Source organism: Onychostruthus taczanowskii, unplaced genomic scaffold (assembly GCF_017590055.1).
Source record: "Onychostruthus taczanowskii isolate IOZ18803 unplaced genomic scaffold, ASM1759005v1 scaffold50, whole genome shotgun sequence".
In the NCBI taxonomy this organism is placed as follows: domain Eukaryota; kingdom Metazoa; phylum Chordata; class Aves; order Passeriformes; family Passeridae; genus Onychostruthus; species Onychostruthus taczanowskii.
The window spans coordinates 313,841-329,502 of record NW_024502569.1 but is presented as its reverse complement, the minus strand read 5'-3'; the positions used below and the strand labels follow the sequence as shown (position 1 = coordinate 329,502).

The 15,662-nt window shown below is 38.0% G+C and overlaps 1 protein-coding gene across 2 annotated transcripts in view; it reads right to left on the bottom strand.

The window, feature by feature from the left end:
• The window catches only part of DCLK1 (doublecortin like kinase 1), a 227,112-nt gene that overhangs the window by 68,939 nt on the left and 142,511 nt on the right, over window positions 1–15,662 (bottom strand). For both annotated transcript variants that reach the window (XM_041416035.1, XM_041416034.1), the window contains exon 5: window positions 3,223–3,339. In XM_041416035.1, coding sequence (XP_041271969.1) covers window positions 3,223–3,339 — 117 coding nt within the window. The remainder of the gene's footprint in view (window positions 1–3,222; window positions 3,340–15,662) is intronic.

Below are 15,662 nucleotides of genomic sequence, written 5' to 3'. Positions count from 1 at the left end.
GGCAGAAAAGTTAAATCTCTACATATTGTTTGCATTTCATGGGAGAACATTGGGCTTTGTCTAAAACCATTGTCATTGTTCCTCTTTCTTTCTACTACTGTTTTTTTAAAATGCAATGTCTAATATAGAATTGCATTTTAAAAAAATCATTGACTGGTTTTAGTTTTATATGATTTAAAAACAATTCTTGACAGTTAACTGCTTAGTACAATATTGTTTCTTTGTATGAAAGCAATACTGATCTAAGTACTCATGTATGTAAGGTTAGAAATGGGCTTATTTGACCTACTTGCAAAAAGCAAACAGCAAAGATACAGACAGCAAAATCAGAGCCGCTCCCCTCACTAAGAATAAATTCCATAGAAACACTTTCAACAGTTTATCCTTTTTAGGCTTAGCAAATTTAGAAGAGGATAGGACAGAACACAATAGAATAAAATAGATAAGTTCCATTGGGAGGTTTCTACAACAACCATCTAGCCCAACTGCCTGACCAACTCAGGGCTGATCAAAACTTCAGCATGTTCAGCTGGGAAGCGAAGCTTCACAACAGAGTGGCTTTGGTGAGCACCTGTCATCCAAGCAACCACAGAGTATTTCTTGGTAAAGGAATGCTTCCTAGCTACAGAATCATTGAGTTGTTTAGACCAGAGAAGACCTTTAGGATCATCAAATCCAACTGTTAATCAAGCACTGCCAAGTCTACCACTAAACCATGTCCCTCAAAGCCATGTCTACACATCTCTTAAATATCTCAATGGATGCTGACTGAACCACTTCCCTGGGCAGCCTGTTCCAATGCTTGATAAACTTCTCAGAAAGAAATGCTTCCCAATGTCCAGTCTAAACCTTCCCTGGTGCAGTTTTGAACCATTCCAACATGCCTTGCCACTGGATATTAGAGAGAAGAGCTCAGCATCTTTATCTCCACATTGCCTTCTCAGGAAGCCATGGAGAGCAATCAGGTCATTCCTCAACCCTTCCTTTTTTCACAACTAGAGTCCTTAGCTGCTCCCTATAGGACATACCTTCCAGCCTTTTCATCAGTTTTGTTGCCCACTTCTGGAGGCATTTGAGTACCTTCCCATCATTCATAAACTATGGTGCCCAGAACTGTACATAGTGCTCAAGGTGAGGCCACACCAACACTGAATACATCCTGATGATCACCACCTCTTTCACCACCTGGCTGGTGGTGCTGTGTTTGACACACCCTAGGATGCAATTTGTTCTCTGGGCTACCAGGGCACACAGCTGACTTGTAACAAGCCTGCTGCGAACCAGCACTCCCAGATCCCTGTCTGCACGGCTGCTCTGTATCCAGACCTCTCCCAATTTATACTTGTGCCTGGCATTACTCCATCCCAGGTGCAGAATCTGGCATTTGTTCTTCTTAAACTCCATCTCATTAATCATTGCCCAGTGCTCCAATCTGCCTAGATCCCTTTTTCAGAGAGTCATCAGCACCTCCCAGTTTGTTATTATCCTCAAAATTTTTACTGGTGCATTCACCTCCTCTATCCAGAACATCAATATAAATATTGAACAAAACTGGCCCTAGACCCGAACCCTGAAGAAATGCTGCTGGTGACAAACTAACGTGTGCCTACTTCGTATAAATGTATTTTCACATAAGAAATGTTTAAGATGGTTACATCTGTCATCACCACAGCACCATCCAAAATGTACCCCAGCACCTTTAACTAAAAACAGTACTATTTCTTTCAAAACCAAAACTAACATGGTATCACATATTCAACACAGAAAAAAATGTTGCTAGTCCCGTAGAAATCCCACTGATTCTGTATTATTCACAGGACACTTATTTCACATAGAAATGAGCATACACAGTTCAATGTTCATTACCTGTACTCACAAATTCATTAGGAAAAAAAACTCCACAGTCTGTAACATTCATACACCAAACAGGACCTCCCTTGCTGAAGTTAAATTTGACTCTGTTCCACCTAGCTACAAAGAAATTAGCTTAACATATTTATGAAAGAGCTACTCTGGACTTGTTCCTTACAACTGATATTTTATCCCATTACCTCTTTTCAGGTTTGTGTATCTTAGCTGCTCTCTAGGATGTGTAGGAGGCAAGTTGCTCCCAGCCCTGCTACCTACATCTACGCCTCTGTCTCTCATCATGTCTCTCCCACTTTCCTCCTTCCCAGAGCAGGTTTTTTCTCACCTTTGTCTTTTTGTAAAAGAAAAAAAAAAAGTTCCAGTTGGTCTATCTCTACCCTCTTTAAAACCAGCACTGGGCCATTCTGATCACAACCTCCCCACAGAAACCTTATGGTGCTGGATGCAGGTTTCAGGATGCCCTTTGCTTTCCTGTGGGCAGAAGACTGAGCAGAAAGGGAAATGGCTTCCAGACAGCTCTAATGTTTGCCTCTTGCAAAATCTGTATTCATAAGCAATGCTGCAAATGCTTCAATGGGTCTACTCAAATGGCTCACACCAAAGATTATTTGTACCTTCAGGCATCAGTACTGGCAATATAATGCACTTTTTTGTTTATTTATTTTTTCTGCTTGGGAAAACTGCAGGGGTGAACTACTCATCAGCTATCTAGTGGGAGCTATTGTAAAGGCAGCCAAAGCAAAGCCCTTCAGACAGAACTTTCTAAAGCTTTTTGCAGTGTCTTCTCCAGCCTGTATCACTGGTTTGTTAGGTCAGTTCTGACATTTCTTCCTCAGCTATCTTTTCACCTCACATTTACATCTGTAATTGCTTTCTTTCTCTGCCCTGCCCTTGTTTCTCAATATCCTTATGATCTTTAATCAATCCTTTCCTCATTCCCTCAGAAAGAAACAAAACAAAAAAAAGATTGTGAAATTACCTTTCCAGCAACACAGATCTTATGTTTCATAACTTGGGCTACTTTCTGTATTGTTGTCATTCAATTCCCAGTACAAAGACTACCATACATTTTTCCCTCAGTGTTTAGGTATTAGAAGCAAAAACATGCATAAAAAAATAAAGTGAATTGAATCACTGTAATGCCAGAGTATGATTTATAAGATGCTGAAGCTTTATTTTGTATTGGGAAGACACTTGACCTCAGATGTCACTGAGAAAACACATGAATTTTTAGTATCAACTATTTTATACATACAATGTTTTTCCACAGAAACGTGGAATTTTAAGTGCATTGCCCACTCTATTGCAACAGAATGGTTGCTGTTGTTAAGAAAGACTGTTTGCTTGCTTTACCTGAGCTAGTAGAAGCAGGAGACTTGCTGCGTCGGGATGGGCCTGGGCTCTTGGTGGTGCTCCTACGTGAACTCGAAGCTATTTTAGTATAGGAAGTAGATTTCACCACCCGACATTCTAGAAGACAAAGAAACAGCATAAGTTAGCAATTAAGAAAGCCAGCAAGATTCTGTAACAGAAAGAGCACTGAGAAGTGAAAACATCTAGCCCACGCTTGTTTTCATTCACCTTGAGGAGTTTTATGAGAAAGTATAAAACCTGTATAAATGGCTCCATTAAAATCCAAGTACAGTACGTACCATATCCCAGACAAAGAACTGCTGCAGTAATCCGGACTTTTAAATTCCATGGTTACTGCAGGTACTTAGGACAGCTTAATTTAACAGTGCTGAGACTACTCATAAAATTTCTTTGCTTTTGAAGATTTCAGTACAAGTAATATAGCATTTTTTCTGTAAACAATCCAGATGCAATGTAAGCATTTTTGTCAGCAGGCAGTCTCCTCTAGAAAAACCGGAAGTCTTCTTTACTGCATCAAAATGTTACAAATGAACACAATGACGCAATTGTCTTCCACTGATGAAAGGTTAGAAGAAAATAAAGCAGGTTTGTTGCTCCTGCTTAATGCTCTGGTGAGCAATAGCCCACACTGTGTAGCACACACAATTCATCACAGGTGAGGGAAACAGCACTAGTCGCTCATAAGAGACATCAGTAAAATCAATGAAGAGGCGAAATTACCCTCCCACACGAGAACACCACAAGATGTTCAGGTTAGAGTTTATGTACACCCACACAGATCTGTAGGCATCCTTGCATTACGGCTGCAAAATGGTTCTTGGCCTGGGGATGAAAGAGCTTATTGTGCATAGCACTGATGTCTTGCACTCCTAATGGATACTAGATTAATCACCAACATATTACACAGTTGGGAAAAAAAAAAGATCCACTTCTTAGTCAATATACAATTAAAACTCTGCAGCAATGTTTACACTGTCTACACCTGACAATGTCAGTACACTTCACTTCTTCATAAATACATCGGTAAACATTTAGCGCTGTACCAGACCTGTTTCCTATTTTATTCCCACGGTTAAGGCTCCTCAACAAAGGTTAAGAGAAATAAACGAGAGCTTTTTCTTCCTAGTCAGAAAATACCATGTACAAGCCTGCACATTATTTAGTCTTCACAGATCAGTGGAGCCTGTAACATAGTTTAGACAGATTAGAGAAAAAAGAAATAAAATTGAGCATAACTAATTAACTTAAACATATACACCCGAGAATGATATAATGAAATTTATTTCTCTTGGCCCTGTTTGTCTTTCGTCAAGCTGTTCAAGGAAATAGAAGCAAGAACTGATGCTTTACTGAGTGAAACATCCAGCACAGGTGACAGCTGAGAGGACCAGAGAAATGCCTTGATCTTCCCAAAGAAGCTTTTCTTAACATACTCTCCTCATTCCTAATGCCCAGTAGTAGCTAATTTCTTTCTGTTGACATTTTTTGTGATTCATTGATGACTTCTCTTGTTTTATACGTAACAGTGGAAATGGAGAAAAACACTCTATGAGGAAATTATCTACTGAAAACAGGAGGAATCAGATGAAAGCTTTCAAATAGGTGCCATTGGGTAACTACAGCAGGAATTTTACATCGATTTATTGGCATAAACAGCTGCTCCAGAAACTATATGCAATGCAAATGTAAACAGGTTCTTTATCTGCCTGTAAACAAAAATGTAAAATTTTCAAACACCTAACAGCCTGTTAAAACTGTGATGTAATCCTAGTGTGGGCCTCATTCACAGGAAACAGTCAGGAAGGGGAACTGCATATTCCAATGGTCAACAAACAAAAAGAGTAAAGCAGAATGATCCAACCAAGCTAAACCCATTAGAATACATCATTTGCTTAGTGGAAGAACTTAAGAGTCCATGAAGAAAACAGCTACTTTATGCAATATGTAAAAAGCTTTCCTATTTCCATCATGTAAGGAAAACAACTATCTACATCTCTCTCCTGCAAAATTCATGCTAAAGCTTAACTCATATTTTATTACAAGTATTAACACTCATTCATTCAACTTCTCTCAATACCTTAAAAACACCCAGTCTTAAATATGTTATCACAGAGGCATTACCACCACAGCTAGTTGGGTCAGACTTGGCCAGCAGTGGGTCTGTCCTGTAGCCAGCGGGCATTGGCTCTGCCAGACATGGGGGAAGCTGCAGGTAACTCCTCACAGAAGCCACCTCTATAGCCCCTCCCACCCCCAAAATGTGGCCATGCAAACACAGTTCATCTGCAAATCATCCTGAGGGGTACTTACAGACCCTGACCTGTGAGTAACCCCACACAAATGGCATACTGCCCTAAGAGGAAGTCATGTCTCTCGCAGATAAACGATCTCTCTCCACAGGAGAGCAACATAAATGACCATATGATAATCCAAGAAATGTACAAGCATCACAGGATCATTGGATAATCCAGTTTAGACATGAGAAATTCCTAGTCCAGTTTCCTGCTTAAAGCTTGAAGTAGCTTTACACTCATAGTCCTGGATGACTTGGGGGACACTTGAACCCACTTGGGGCATACACAGTGCAGGAGGATCTTGGAGAACATCAGCCTCAACTTCCTGTTCCAAGTGACAGAAGAAAACAGAAGAGACGCCCCGCTCACTCTCACAAAAAAAGGGAAGACTCTGGGACTCTGCAGGCAGAAGGCAGTCTTGGCTGCAGTGGCCATGACAGGAGAGTTCAGTATTGTGAAAGGATTGGAGAGCAAAATGCAAGATCACAGCTCTGGACTTCAGATAAGCAGACTTGGGACTCTTCACATATCTGCTTGGAAGAGTCCCATTGGATAAGGCCCTGGAGAGAAGAGGGACCCAAGAAACCTGAGGAATATTAAAGGAACCCCTCCAAGTTCCATAACAGTCCATCTCAACAAGCAGGAAGATATTCAAAAATGCCAGGAGGTCTGCTGATCAAATTAAAACATAAAAAAGAAGCATAAAATAGGTGGAAGCAGGGACAGGCAACCTGGGAGGTATATAGTCTAAGTCCCAGCAAGCAGACACAGTTAGGAAAGCTGAAGTCCAATTAGAATTGAATCTGATGAGATTCAATTCTAATTCAAGAGCAATAAAAAGTGCTTCTTTACACACAGAGGGAACAAAAAGAAGTCTACAGAAAATGCACACCTATGAAACAGGGCCCCAGTGACACAGAATGTGGAAAAGGCTAGAGTATTGAATGGCTTCTTTGCCTCTCTTCGCTATCAAGCCAAACCTTCAGGAATTGCAAGTCCTAGAGGCAGGGTGAAAGTCTGGAGAAAGGAAAACCTATTCTGGGTGGAAGAAGATCAGATTAGAGAATACTTAAGCAAAACTGGCACATATAGGTCCATGGGACCTGACAGAATGCACCCTGCAGGTGCTGATGGAGTTGGATGATGTCCTTGTGAAGTCACTCAATGGTCTTTGAATGATAGCAATGATTGCGATAGCCACCTGAAGACCCAGTAAATCTCACTCCTATCCTCAAGAATACTCAGGAAACTACAGACAAATCAGCTTCACATAAGTCCCTGGGAAAGCAATAGATAAATGAATCATGAAAATAATTTCAAGGCACATTAAGGACAAAAAAATCATCAAAACAATCATTATGGATTCACCAACAGGAAGGCACGGTCAACCAATTTGATACCTCTGCATTGTAATGACCAGCATGGTAGGTGCAGATAGCAGTGGATATTGTCTACCAGGACTTCAGTGAGGCTGTCATCTCAGACATTTTTCTTTATATCCAGTCTAAAACTTTTGGTTTCAATCTATATTTATCACCACTTGCCCTCTTACCAAGCATCATTGTGAAGAGCCTGACTCCACCACCTGGATGGAGAAGAGATGGTGCCCTATTGACATTGGAGGCTTTTGGCAGGCACCCCTGAAGCAATTTCCTTTTTCACACTGAAAAACCCCAGCTCCATCAGCCTCTCCTCACACAGCAAGAGCTCCAGCTACCCCCATCATGATGGTCCTTCTCTAATTGTTTCCAGTTTAATGATATCTCCTTTGAATGGGGGAGCTTTAAGCTAGACACAGTATTCCAGATGGGGTATCATGTACTAGGCAGAGTCAGTTCCCTGTCTCTATTGAGTCCTATTTAGTCTGTGTCACAGAAATACTGTCTTTTTTTCCTATTTTTCTATTTGTATAAACCTTTTTGAGCTCAATTATCACTTCTTTGGCACAATTTTCTTGTTCCTCTCAAAAATAATTCACAGGCAGTGAAATTTTAAAAGGTAACCATTCAAATGAGCACATATTCTCTTTAAGGTAAACTTGTCAAGTGCCATCTTTCCTATGGGTTTACAAGTTTATTCTTAAAGGACATGAGCTATGGTATGGCCTGTGGAGAGCCATGTAGGAAAGCATTCAGTGCTGCACACAGCCGGCTCAAGAAACTCATACTTTAAAAGACTAGGTCAAGACTAGTTCCAGAGTCTAAAAGGATTTCCAGTCATGGGCAGAGTGTAACAAGGCTGCTTGTTTTAAATAGGTCGCAGCTCCCAGGAACAGTTTATGCATGCAATTCTGTTGTCACATTTAGTTTGTAAAGTAAAATTTTACTGCAGGCAAAGATCTCACTCAGTAACCACACAACCACTGCTTGTTCCTCTAAGACATTACCATAATTTGCCTGTTGCTGTAGGAGAGCTCTGTGTGGATAGAGAAAACAAAACAAAAATGCATGTTTTATTGAAACTGTGTTTTCTACACAGAATCTAAACTGGTGAGCAAATTAATACATACCTTCTCCTCATTAACAGTATTTGGATTACTATACAACAGGTCCTTAGCAAGTAATGAAACAGAGGAGTGTTTTTCCCCCAATTTTCTTTTGATGCCAAAACTGTATCAGAAATAGATCTGAACCCCTGACAGAAGAGACAACTGCCTTTTTCACTCATGTGGGCATGGCATTCCCAGCCAAGAAGAAACACCAAGTGTTTCTATATTATGTTCAGTAAGGAAAGAAATGTTTCATGAAACCCCCGTCCTTTGTCTTACCATTGACTGACTGAGATTAAAGGAACAAAATGATGACACCCATGGTAATGCAAGACAAAAGAAGGTCAACTTTACAGTTTGAACTTTACAGACTTTGTTGTTTTCCAACTCAAAATATTATATAAATAAGAATGCTTTTCCAGTGAAAACATCTTGCAATAAGATGTTCTATTGTATAACTACATAAAGAACTATAAAGTAGGAGAGAGAAGTACAGACTGAGAGCAGCAAGGCTAAAAATGTAACACTGCAGTCCCTTTATTGTATGGAATATTACCATGGAGTTCTGAGGCCTTTATTGGACATTAACAACAGGGTTGAGGAAAAAAAAAAAAAAAAGAGAAAATACCCAAGGCTACAATCTGACATAATTAAGACTGTAGGGACAAGATGAGAAAAATAGAGTTACTGAGATTGTACAGTGGTGTCCATCAGCAGTAGGAACTGTCAGAATCAGGGGGGAAGCCCAACATACCTACTTGTGAGCTCTTGACTCTTTCTTCGTTCATTGTTGCCAAATGGATAAATTGAGGCAAGCATGAGGTAAATAAAGGATGCTAACATGTGGAATCACAACACCTGCAGTCTCCAGCCCCATGATGTTTCATTTCCAAAATGTTACATTAGCTTCTATTCTCATTAGATTTTACAATGGCAAAAAAGCAGCGGAGAGTAACTAATCTGCAATAAATGTGTCATAAAATGAAAAAGCTTAATGCGCTTCTAGAGAAGACTGTGAAAAGTTGTTTAAATTGCCAGAAGATCAAAAAGGCTTACTTGTCAGCAACTCAGAAGTTGACTGTATGGCCTTCATGAGTTCTTTCTGGGCAAAAATATCACTCTCTGATGTGTTTTTCTTTTCTTTGAGGTTGGTGTGTAGGGAATAGATTTTATATTTTCAGTATCCCTGCCAATCTGTTTCTCTAAGACAAGAACATTTAACTTTGTTTCAGCAACAGCTGTATCCTGCAGATAAGCAAGGGTGGAGGATCAGGGATGTCTGTGGTTGTTGGTAAGCCACTTTACTGTAAGCCTCATGCTGCTGCCTTTTACCACTGCTTAAAGACATTAGCGTCACCAGCAATGTCCTCAGGCCAATCAGTGGTTCATTACCCCAAATGCTGTACCAATTTTAGTTTTTAATGTTAATGGTAATTTGTCCCATGCTACTAATTCTTAATGCAGCTAATAAGATTTTACTTTTCAGCTGTATTCATGGCTTCAATTAATGCCAGTAATCTTCTGTTTGCAGAACTAAGTTTCACTCTCTTCAGCAAGAGCCTCCTGGTCTAGTGGCATTGGTACACACTACAATTCACCCTACCCAGCTGATCAATCACTGCCAGCTTTGACTTGCAATTACATGTTCAAAAGGGTAACTATCACGCAATTTCCCAAAATGAAAGGGATATAGAGTGTTTCACAGAGGTTTAAGTAATTTCCAAGCTTCTATCATCATGGTTGTGCCTGCTTCAATTTTTTTTCTGCACGTCTTCCTGTTCAATGTGTTCCTGAACACACTGCAGATGCGGATGGACAGCGATGTATGCGTAGAATGCAAAATCCTAAAGTTTGATCCCATGCACTAAGCTCTATGTCACTGTAAATGCATGAGGTTTTGAGACATGGGATCTTCTGATTTGATTTCTTACCAGTAATTGGTCTTCCACACATGATAAAGATTAGGAATTCTATTTTACTGTGTGCCAAATACTTGTGGAAGCAATTACCTAAATCTCCTTTTTTTTTCTGCAAAGAAATATACTTTGATTGGGGTATAAAATAAAGAAACAGCTAGATTTTCTTTCATGTGAAAAATCATTCTCCAATTCTGAAACAGGGGTAAGTATATACAATAAAATACAAACCATTAAAGCCATCTATGCCTTATTACACATCAAGAAAATGGAGAAGCTTGAAAGGTTTTAGGAACACAAATCACCCAAGCTAGGAATGTTTTCAGATGTATTCACTACTCCAAAAATACCTCATTAAGATAGAAATAAAGAATATATTATCACTACTAACATTATTATCACTACATAATATTATGGTATTATCACTAATATCTCATTCTGCTCTAATGTATAATCTTCAGATTCTGAATTAAAATGTTTCTAAATTCACCAAAGACTAAATATTTACCAGAAGAGGTAAACAGATTTACGTATAATCAAAATGTTGCTTCAAGTATTTACTATACTTTCTCCAAATGTGTTCCTGTCTTAAGGACACTTGGGAGGACAGAACTCATCTACTGCTACATAAAAATATGATGAATTATGAACTATTCACCCCACAGTCCTTCTACAGTCAATGGAACATTGTTCAATGTTCATTTCTATGACCTATCTTAGGAACCTGTAAGTTAGAAATGAATGATCAGATACAAATTTTAGGTTTTCAGTTTTGGTGAAAATACCCTAATTAAAAGCAGTATCTCTGGACTGGATACAGGCTTTTTTACTTAATACAAACATTGACACAAGATTTTACTGTATTTTGTAACTTTACTGTGTATGAGTAGATTTTATTTCCCGACATTCTCCAAGTCCTAACCTTTTAGTCAGATTCATCTCACACAAACCTCCACATTAATATTGTCTACAAAAACAACATTATGTTAAATATTGCTTAACATAAGAAAAGAAATCTGCTATCATGAAAGATTCCAGCCATTGCAGTGGAAAAAAAAGGACTGGAAAAAAACTTTTCATCACTGCAACAGCTTTTCTGACAAGGCACAATATCTAATTATTTTCGAGTTCTACATTTTTTGGCAGAAAAAACTAGATGACTTCTTAAAAAGCTGCTTGTCTAAGTGAATCTGAAATACTTCTGACTGAATTAATGTGAATGAACTTGCATGGGTAAAATAATAATTTCTGAAATTGAAACTGGACTACCAGAAACTATTCTAAGATACCTGAAGACAGAGTTGAAATAAGAATTTTGTCATTAACTAAAACATGCCCCTAGCACATGTTCTCTTTGACATGCCTTGCATATCTTGACATATACCGTTTCACTCCCAGAGATTTTAATTATCACTGTTTGCTCAATATACTTCAGCCAAGAAGTTCCAATGCAGATACAAATGTTCATTAGTTTGCCCTTGTGTTCAGCACCCTTTCCCTACACCTCTGCAGATGCACCACGCTAGCTGCAGTGACCAAAATATCACAAAGCTACTTTTAACTGGAAACATTTAAGATGGCACAACTAATTACAACTGCAACTACCTGTGCTATTTTTATTTATGGCCACAGCATTGTTCTTCATAGAACAAAGAAATGTGACATATCTTTGCTTATGGCTTTCCTTTTCTTTCTGTTACAAAAGCTTGTTTACTGGGCATATAGTATATCAACAGATATCTCTCAAAAAGCGCTGCTGAAGCCACAGGAAAAATTCAACACTGAAGTACCTTACTTTATCTGCACAGTTTGGATGGCAATTTTCTTGGCATTGTTTTTTTTTCATTCAATTGGAGATGAAATGAGAGAATGGTACAAATTAATTAGTTGTCAACTATTCTGCTCATCAAAATGCTTGCTTTCCCATTCAGCACAAAGAGGTAATATTTGTCCTATACCCATTAAAAATAATTTTGTTCTTTGAGAATAACCAGAACTCCTATCCAATCCATATGATAAATATTAACAACACCCTAAGCACCAAGTACACAGGCATTCTATCATATATTTTTTCAATTACACTCTAAGAGAAGTGTCAGTGCTGCAGTCCAACAAATTCTGCTGTTCTGGTATTACTACTTGCTGTCTGAGGAGTATAACTTGTTTTCAGTTGTTTACTATTTCAAATTACTCTTTTGGAAGTTTACAAGCTCAAGACATTTCACAGTTACAAATATAAACCCTCATTTGCAGAACACCATCTTCACATGGAAAGTATCAGCTAAAGGTATTACTGAGAAACATCCATTCAAAACAGTTAACTTTTAATACATTTTAGCAAGGTCTCCTGAAGTTACAGATTTTTCTGTGCAACTGACAACAAAATATGTATTTAAACTGCCCTACTTACTTCTATTTTGATTTTTTTCAATTAAATCTGCTTACTTATAATGCACTTAGTCTAACAACTTTATTGTGAAGTATTAAGTTTTACAAGCCTTTATTTTCTTCAACAAAATGAATTAGACTATATTGGGATAATGATTATAGTCATAACAGTTAAATACAAATCAAATTCCCATGGCTTACACAGCTAATTAGTTAGATTAGCAGGGAGTCTTGTACAAAACCAGGGATATACAAGTATAAAATATCCATTAAAAACAGATGAATATGAGAGGCCAATTGTTATGGGGAGTTTTTTTTATTTAAATGATCATTAAAAAGACTAACTGCAATCAGGAAGACAACATAATTTTAACAACAGTGAGACTAGAAGACAAGATACACTAAGAAGAGAACAAGTCAAAGAGAGTTTTTAGATAACATTTTCAAATTAGTGAGATGTGAAGAACATTTAGAGACAAATCTAAGATGAACTCTGAGCTACCAGACACTATGAGAATTTTGAAGGACAAATAAAGATCCAAGAGAGAAAGTCAAAGCAAATGCCTATCTTTAAAGCTGGGACATAACAGAAAACTGGGAGTTGGAGGAAAGACATCCTTATTTGAGATTATTGAGAAGTTTTCCAAAAGAAGAGTAAAAAGAAGACAGATAAAGCTCCTTTCCATTTGGTTGTGGCAAAACAAGAAGCAATGGGCAGCAACTGAAATAGAGGAGATTCCCTCTAACACAACAGAAAACACCTTTTCACTTTGAAGGGACCAAGTGGTGGCACAGGTTTCCCAGAGAGATGGTGGAGTCTTTGGCCTTGCGGATATTCAAAAGCCATCTAGACATGATCCTGGGCACCCAGCACCAGCTGACCTTTAGAAGTCCCTTTCAAGCTCAGCCCTTCTCTGGGGCTTCCTTTCCATGACAACACAAAGCAATAAAGGAAACAAAATATTTGAAGCTTAAAAGATGTTAAAATTAGATACAACAGTCAAAATAGTTTTATCAAGAATAAATTGTGTCAAAGTAGTCTTCCTATAAAGGATAACAGGAGAGACAGTAGAGATTATAAGGCTCAGAACTTTGAAACCTCGAGCTGCGATTCAAGAAAATAGCACCTATAGAAATTGCTTTGAAGATGGGCATTAGAAAAGCTAACCAGGGTGGGCTACTGCCAAGCTAGGAGACAAGGAGCAGAGAAACTCATCAGAGTTCCTGGTCAACATTTACTTGTCTTAATATGCAATTAATGTAATCATTTAAATGCATTTTAAATCTGTAGATGGCACTACATAGGTAATGCTGTAGGCATTGTGGAACAGTATAAATCTGAAAACTTCATCAGAAAAAAACAGATAAAATTCAACAAGTCCAAGGTACTAGAAATATGAAAGAATAAGCAACACAATAAAGGTTGAAGACCTCTGTATAAGAGTCAGTTGCTTAAATGCAAAACAGCAGTTCTACAAAGGGGGACGTAAGTTTTACAGTGGGTCACTTTCTGAATTTGAAGTAAACTACTACAGCAAATGGAATCATCCCCCTGCTGAGGGTATCACCTCTGTGGAGGACATCTGACTTAATCACCTGGGATACTGCAGTGTTAGCTAACACAACAAATGCACTTTTGTGTTTACCATTTATAAACATCAGGATTTCACCTTCAGAGGATTAAGAGAATACTAAGGAATACTACAACATGAGAAAATAAGACTAATGAAGGACAGCTAATATAAATGGGATCTTTCTTTTCAGAAGAGAAGTGATAAGACAAAACAGCAGCCTTCAATCCTTAATAGACTGCCAAAATGAAGAAAAACTAAATTCCTCCAATTAGTTTAATTAGAAATACAACAAAGCAGAGTGATATTAAGCTTCCAAAAGGAAGATAATTCAGACATGAGAAAACCTGTTTTCAACTGCAAGGATAAGGAAGTACTGGAACAGATCATGTGGAGGACTTGTTGAATTTCCCTAACTACAACTGCACACACACATGTTAGCCAGAAACCTATAGTCAATTTAGGTAGGGCAGGTCCTCCCGTGGAACCTCTCAGATACCTTCCAGGATTCTTTTGATTAAGTCTTCCTAGTATGACTCATAAAAGGTACTCCAAAGTTTTTTCACTGTCAGCACTTCTGCCTGAATTTAGCTAAAAGATAAGTAAAAGGAGGAGATATACTATAACTGTATGTAAAACTGAGTGAAAGTCAAAGAACATTTTAGCAAGGGAAAAGTGATTGCTTAATAGTGAATTAAAATCATTATCATTTCATGAGTGGGGAGACTATTGAGTTATAAATCTTTTCTTTGTCTACAAAAGCTAGAATGATTAACTTTTAGAATTTGTCTCAGTAGGACATTAGCAGAACTGGTATCTCCAAGAAAACAGACCTTCTCCTTCACAGACAATTCAGAGACTGGTTGGCTAATATCGTCTCACACCATTGAGATATACAAAAAAAACCTCACACTGAAAGAAGACATTTCTTACTGGCTTCATGGATTAGATGCTTTTGTACTTTCATTGGACAGACCTAAACTGATTTTGTAATGCTAGGGTTGATTAAAAGGCATGATGTCTCTATCTACATTTTCCACAACTCAATCTGCTCTTGAAATACATCTTTCATTCTTAAGCTCACAGGCATGAGCAGATAAAAAAACCTAGATGAAAACAGAAAAGCTCCCACATTCCATGTAGCTCAAGAAAAGCTGTTATAAAAAAAAAAAAAAAAAAAAAAAAAAAAAAAAAAAAAAAAAAAGAGAGAGAGAGAGAGAGAATGAGAGACTAAAAGCCAACCAATCAAAACCACATTAGCCACATCAGTCTACATAACCTTCTGAAGCACTCTGGACAGTAACCATGTGAAGCAAGGATCAGAGGTTAATATGCAGCCAGTGCCTAAATGATAATCAACAAGAAGTGTGTAGGCAGGGGGTACAGGAGGAGTGCTAACTAAGGATCAAAAGACTATACATTGACTTGGTTATTGTTGAAAGCAATGCTTTACACTTTACCTAAAAAAGTTATAGGTAGCATTGATGATAGTGTCTAGCATTTCAGTGGGTCATTGTTTTTAGAACTATTTTTTGTAACCTTATTTCACTACCGAGTTGCATAAACTTAGCTGGTATTAGAAAATTCCAGTTTGAGTTGGTCATCTTCCATGGAATGAAAGCCATTACTACAATTGATAAAGTTTGCAAATGTGGAACCCTATCAATTTCCAATTTTTTAAACAATTTCAATATCTTATTAAGTGTCCGAAGAGGACTGTCACTTGAATCGACAAAATATTGGGCTGCTTTCGAAGTTGTGC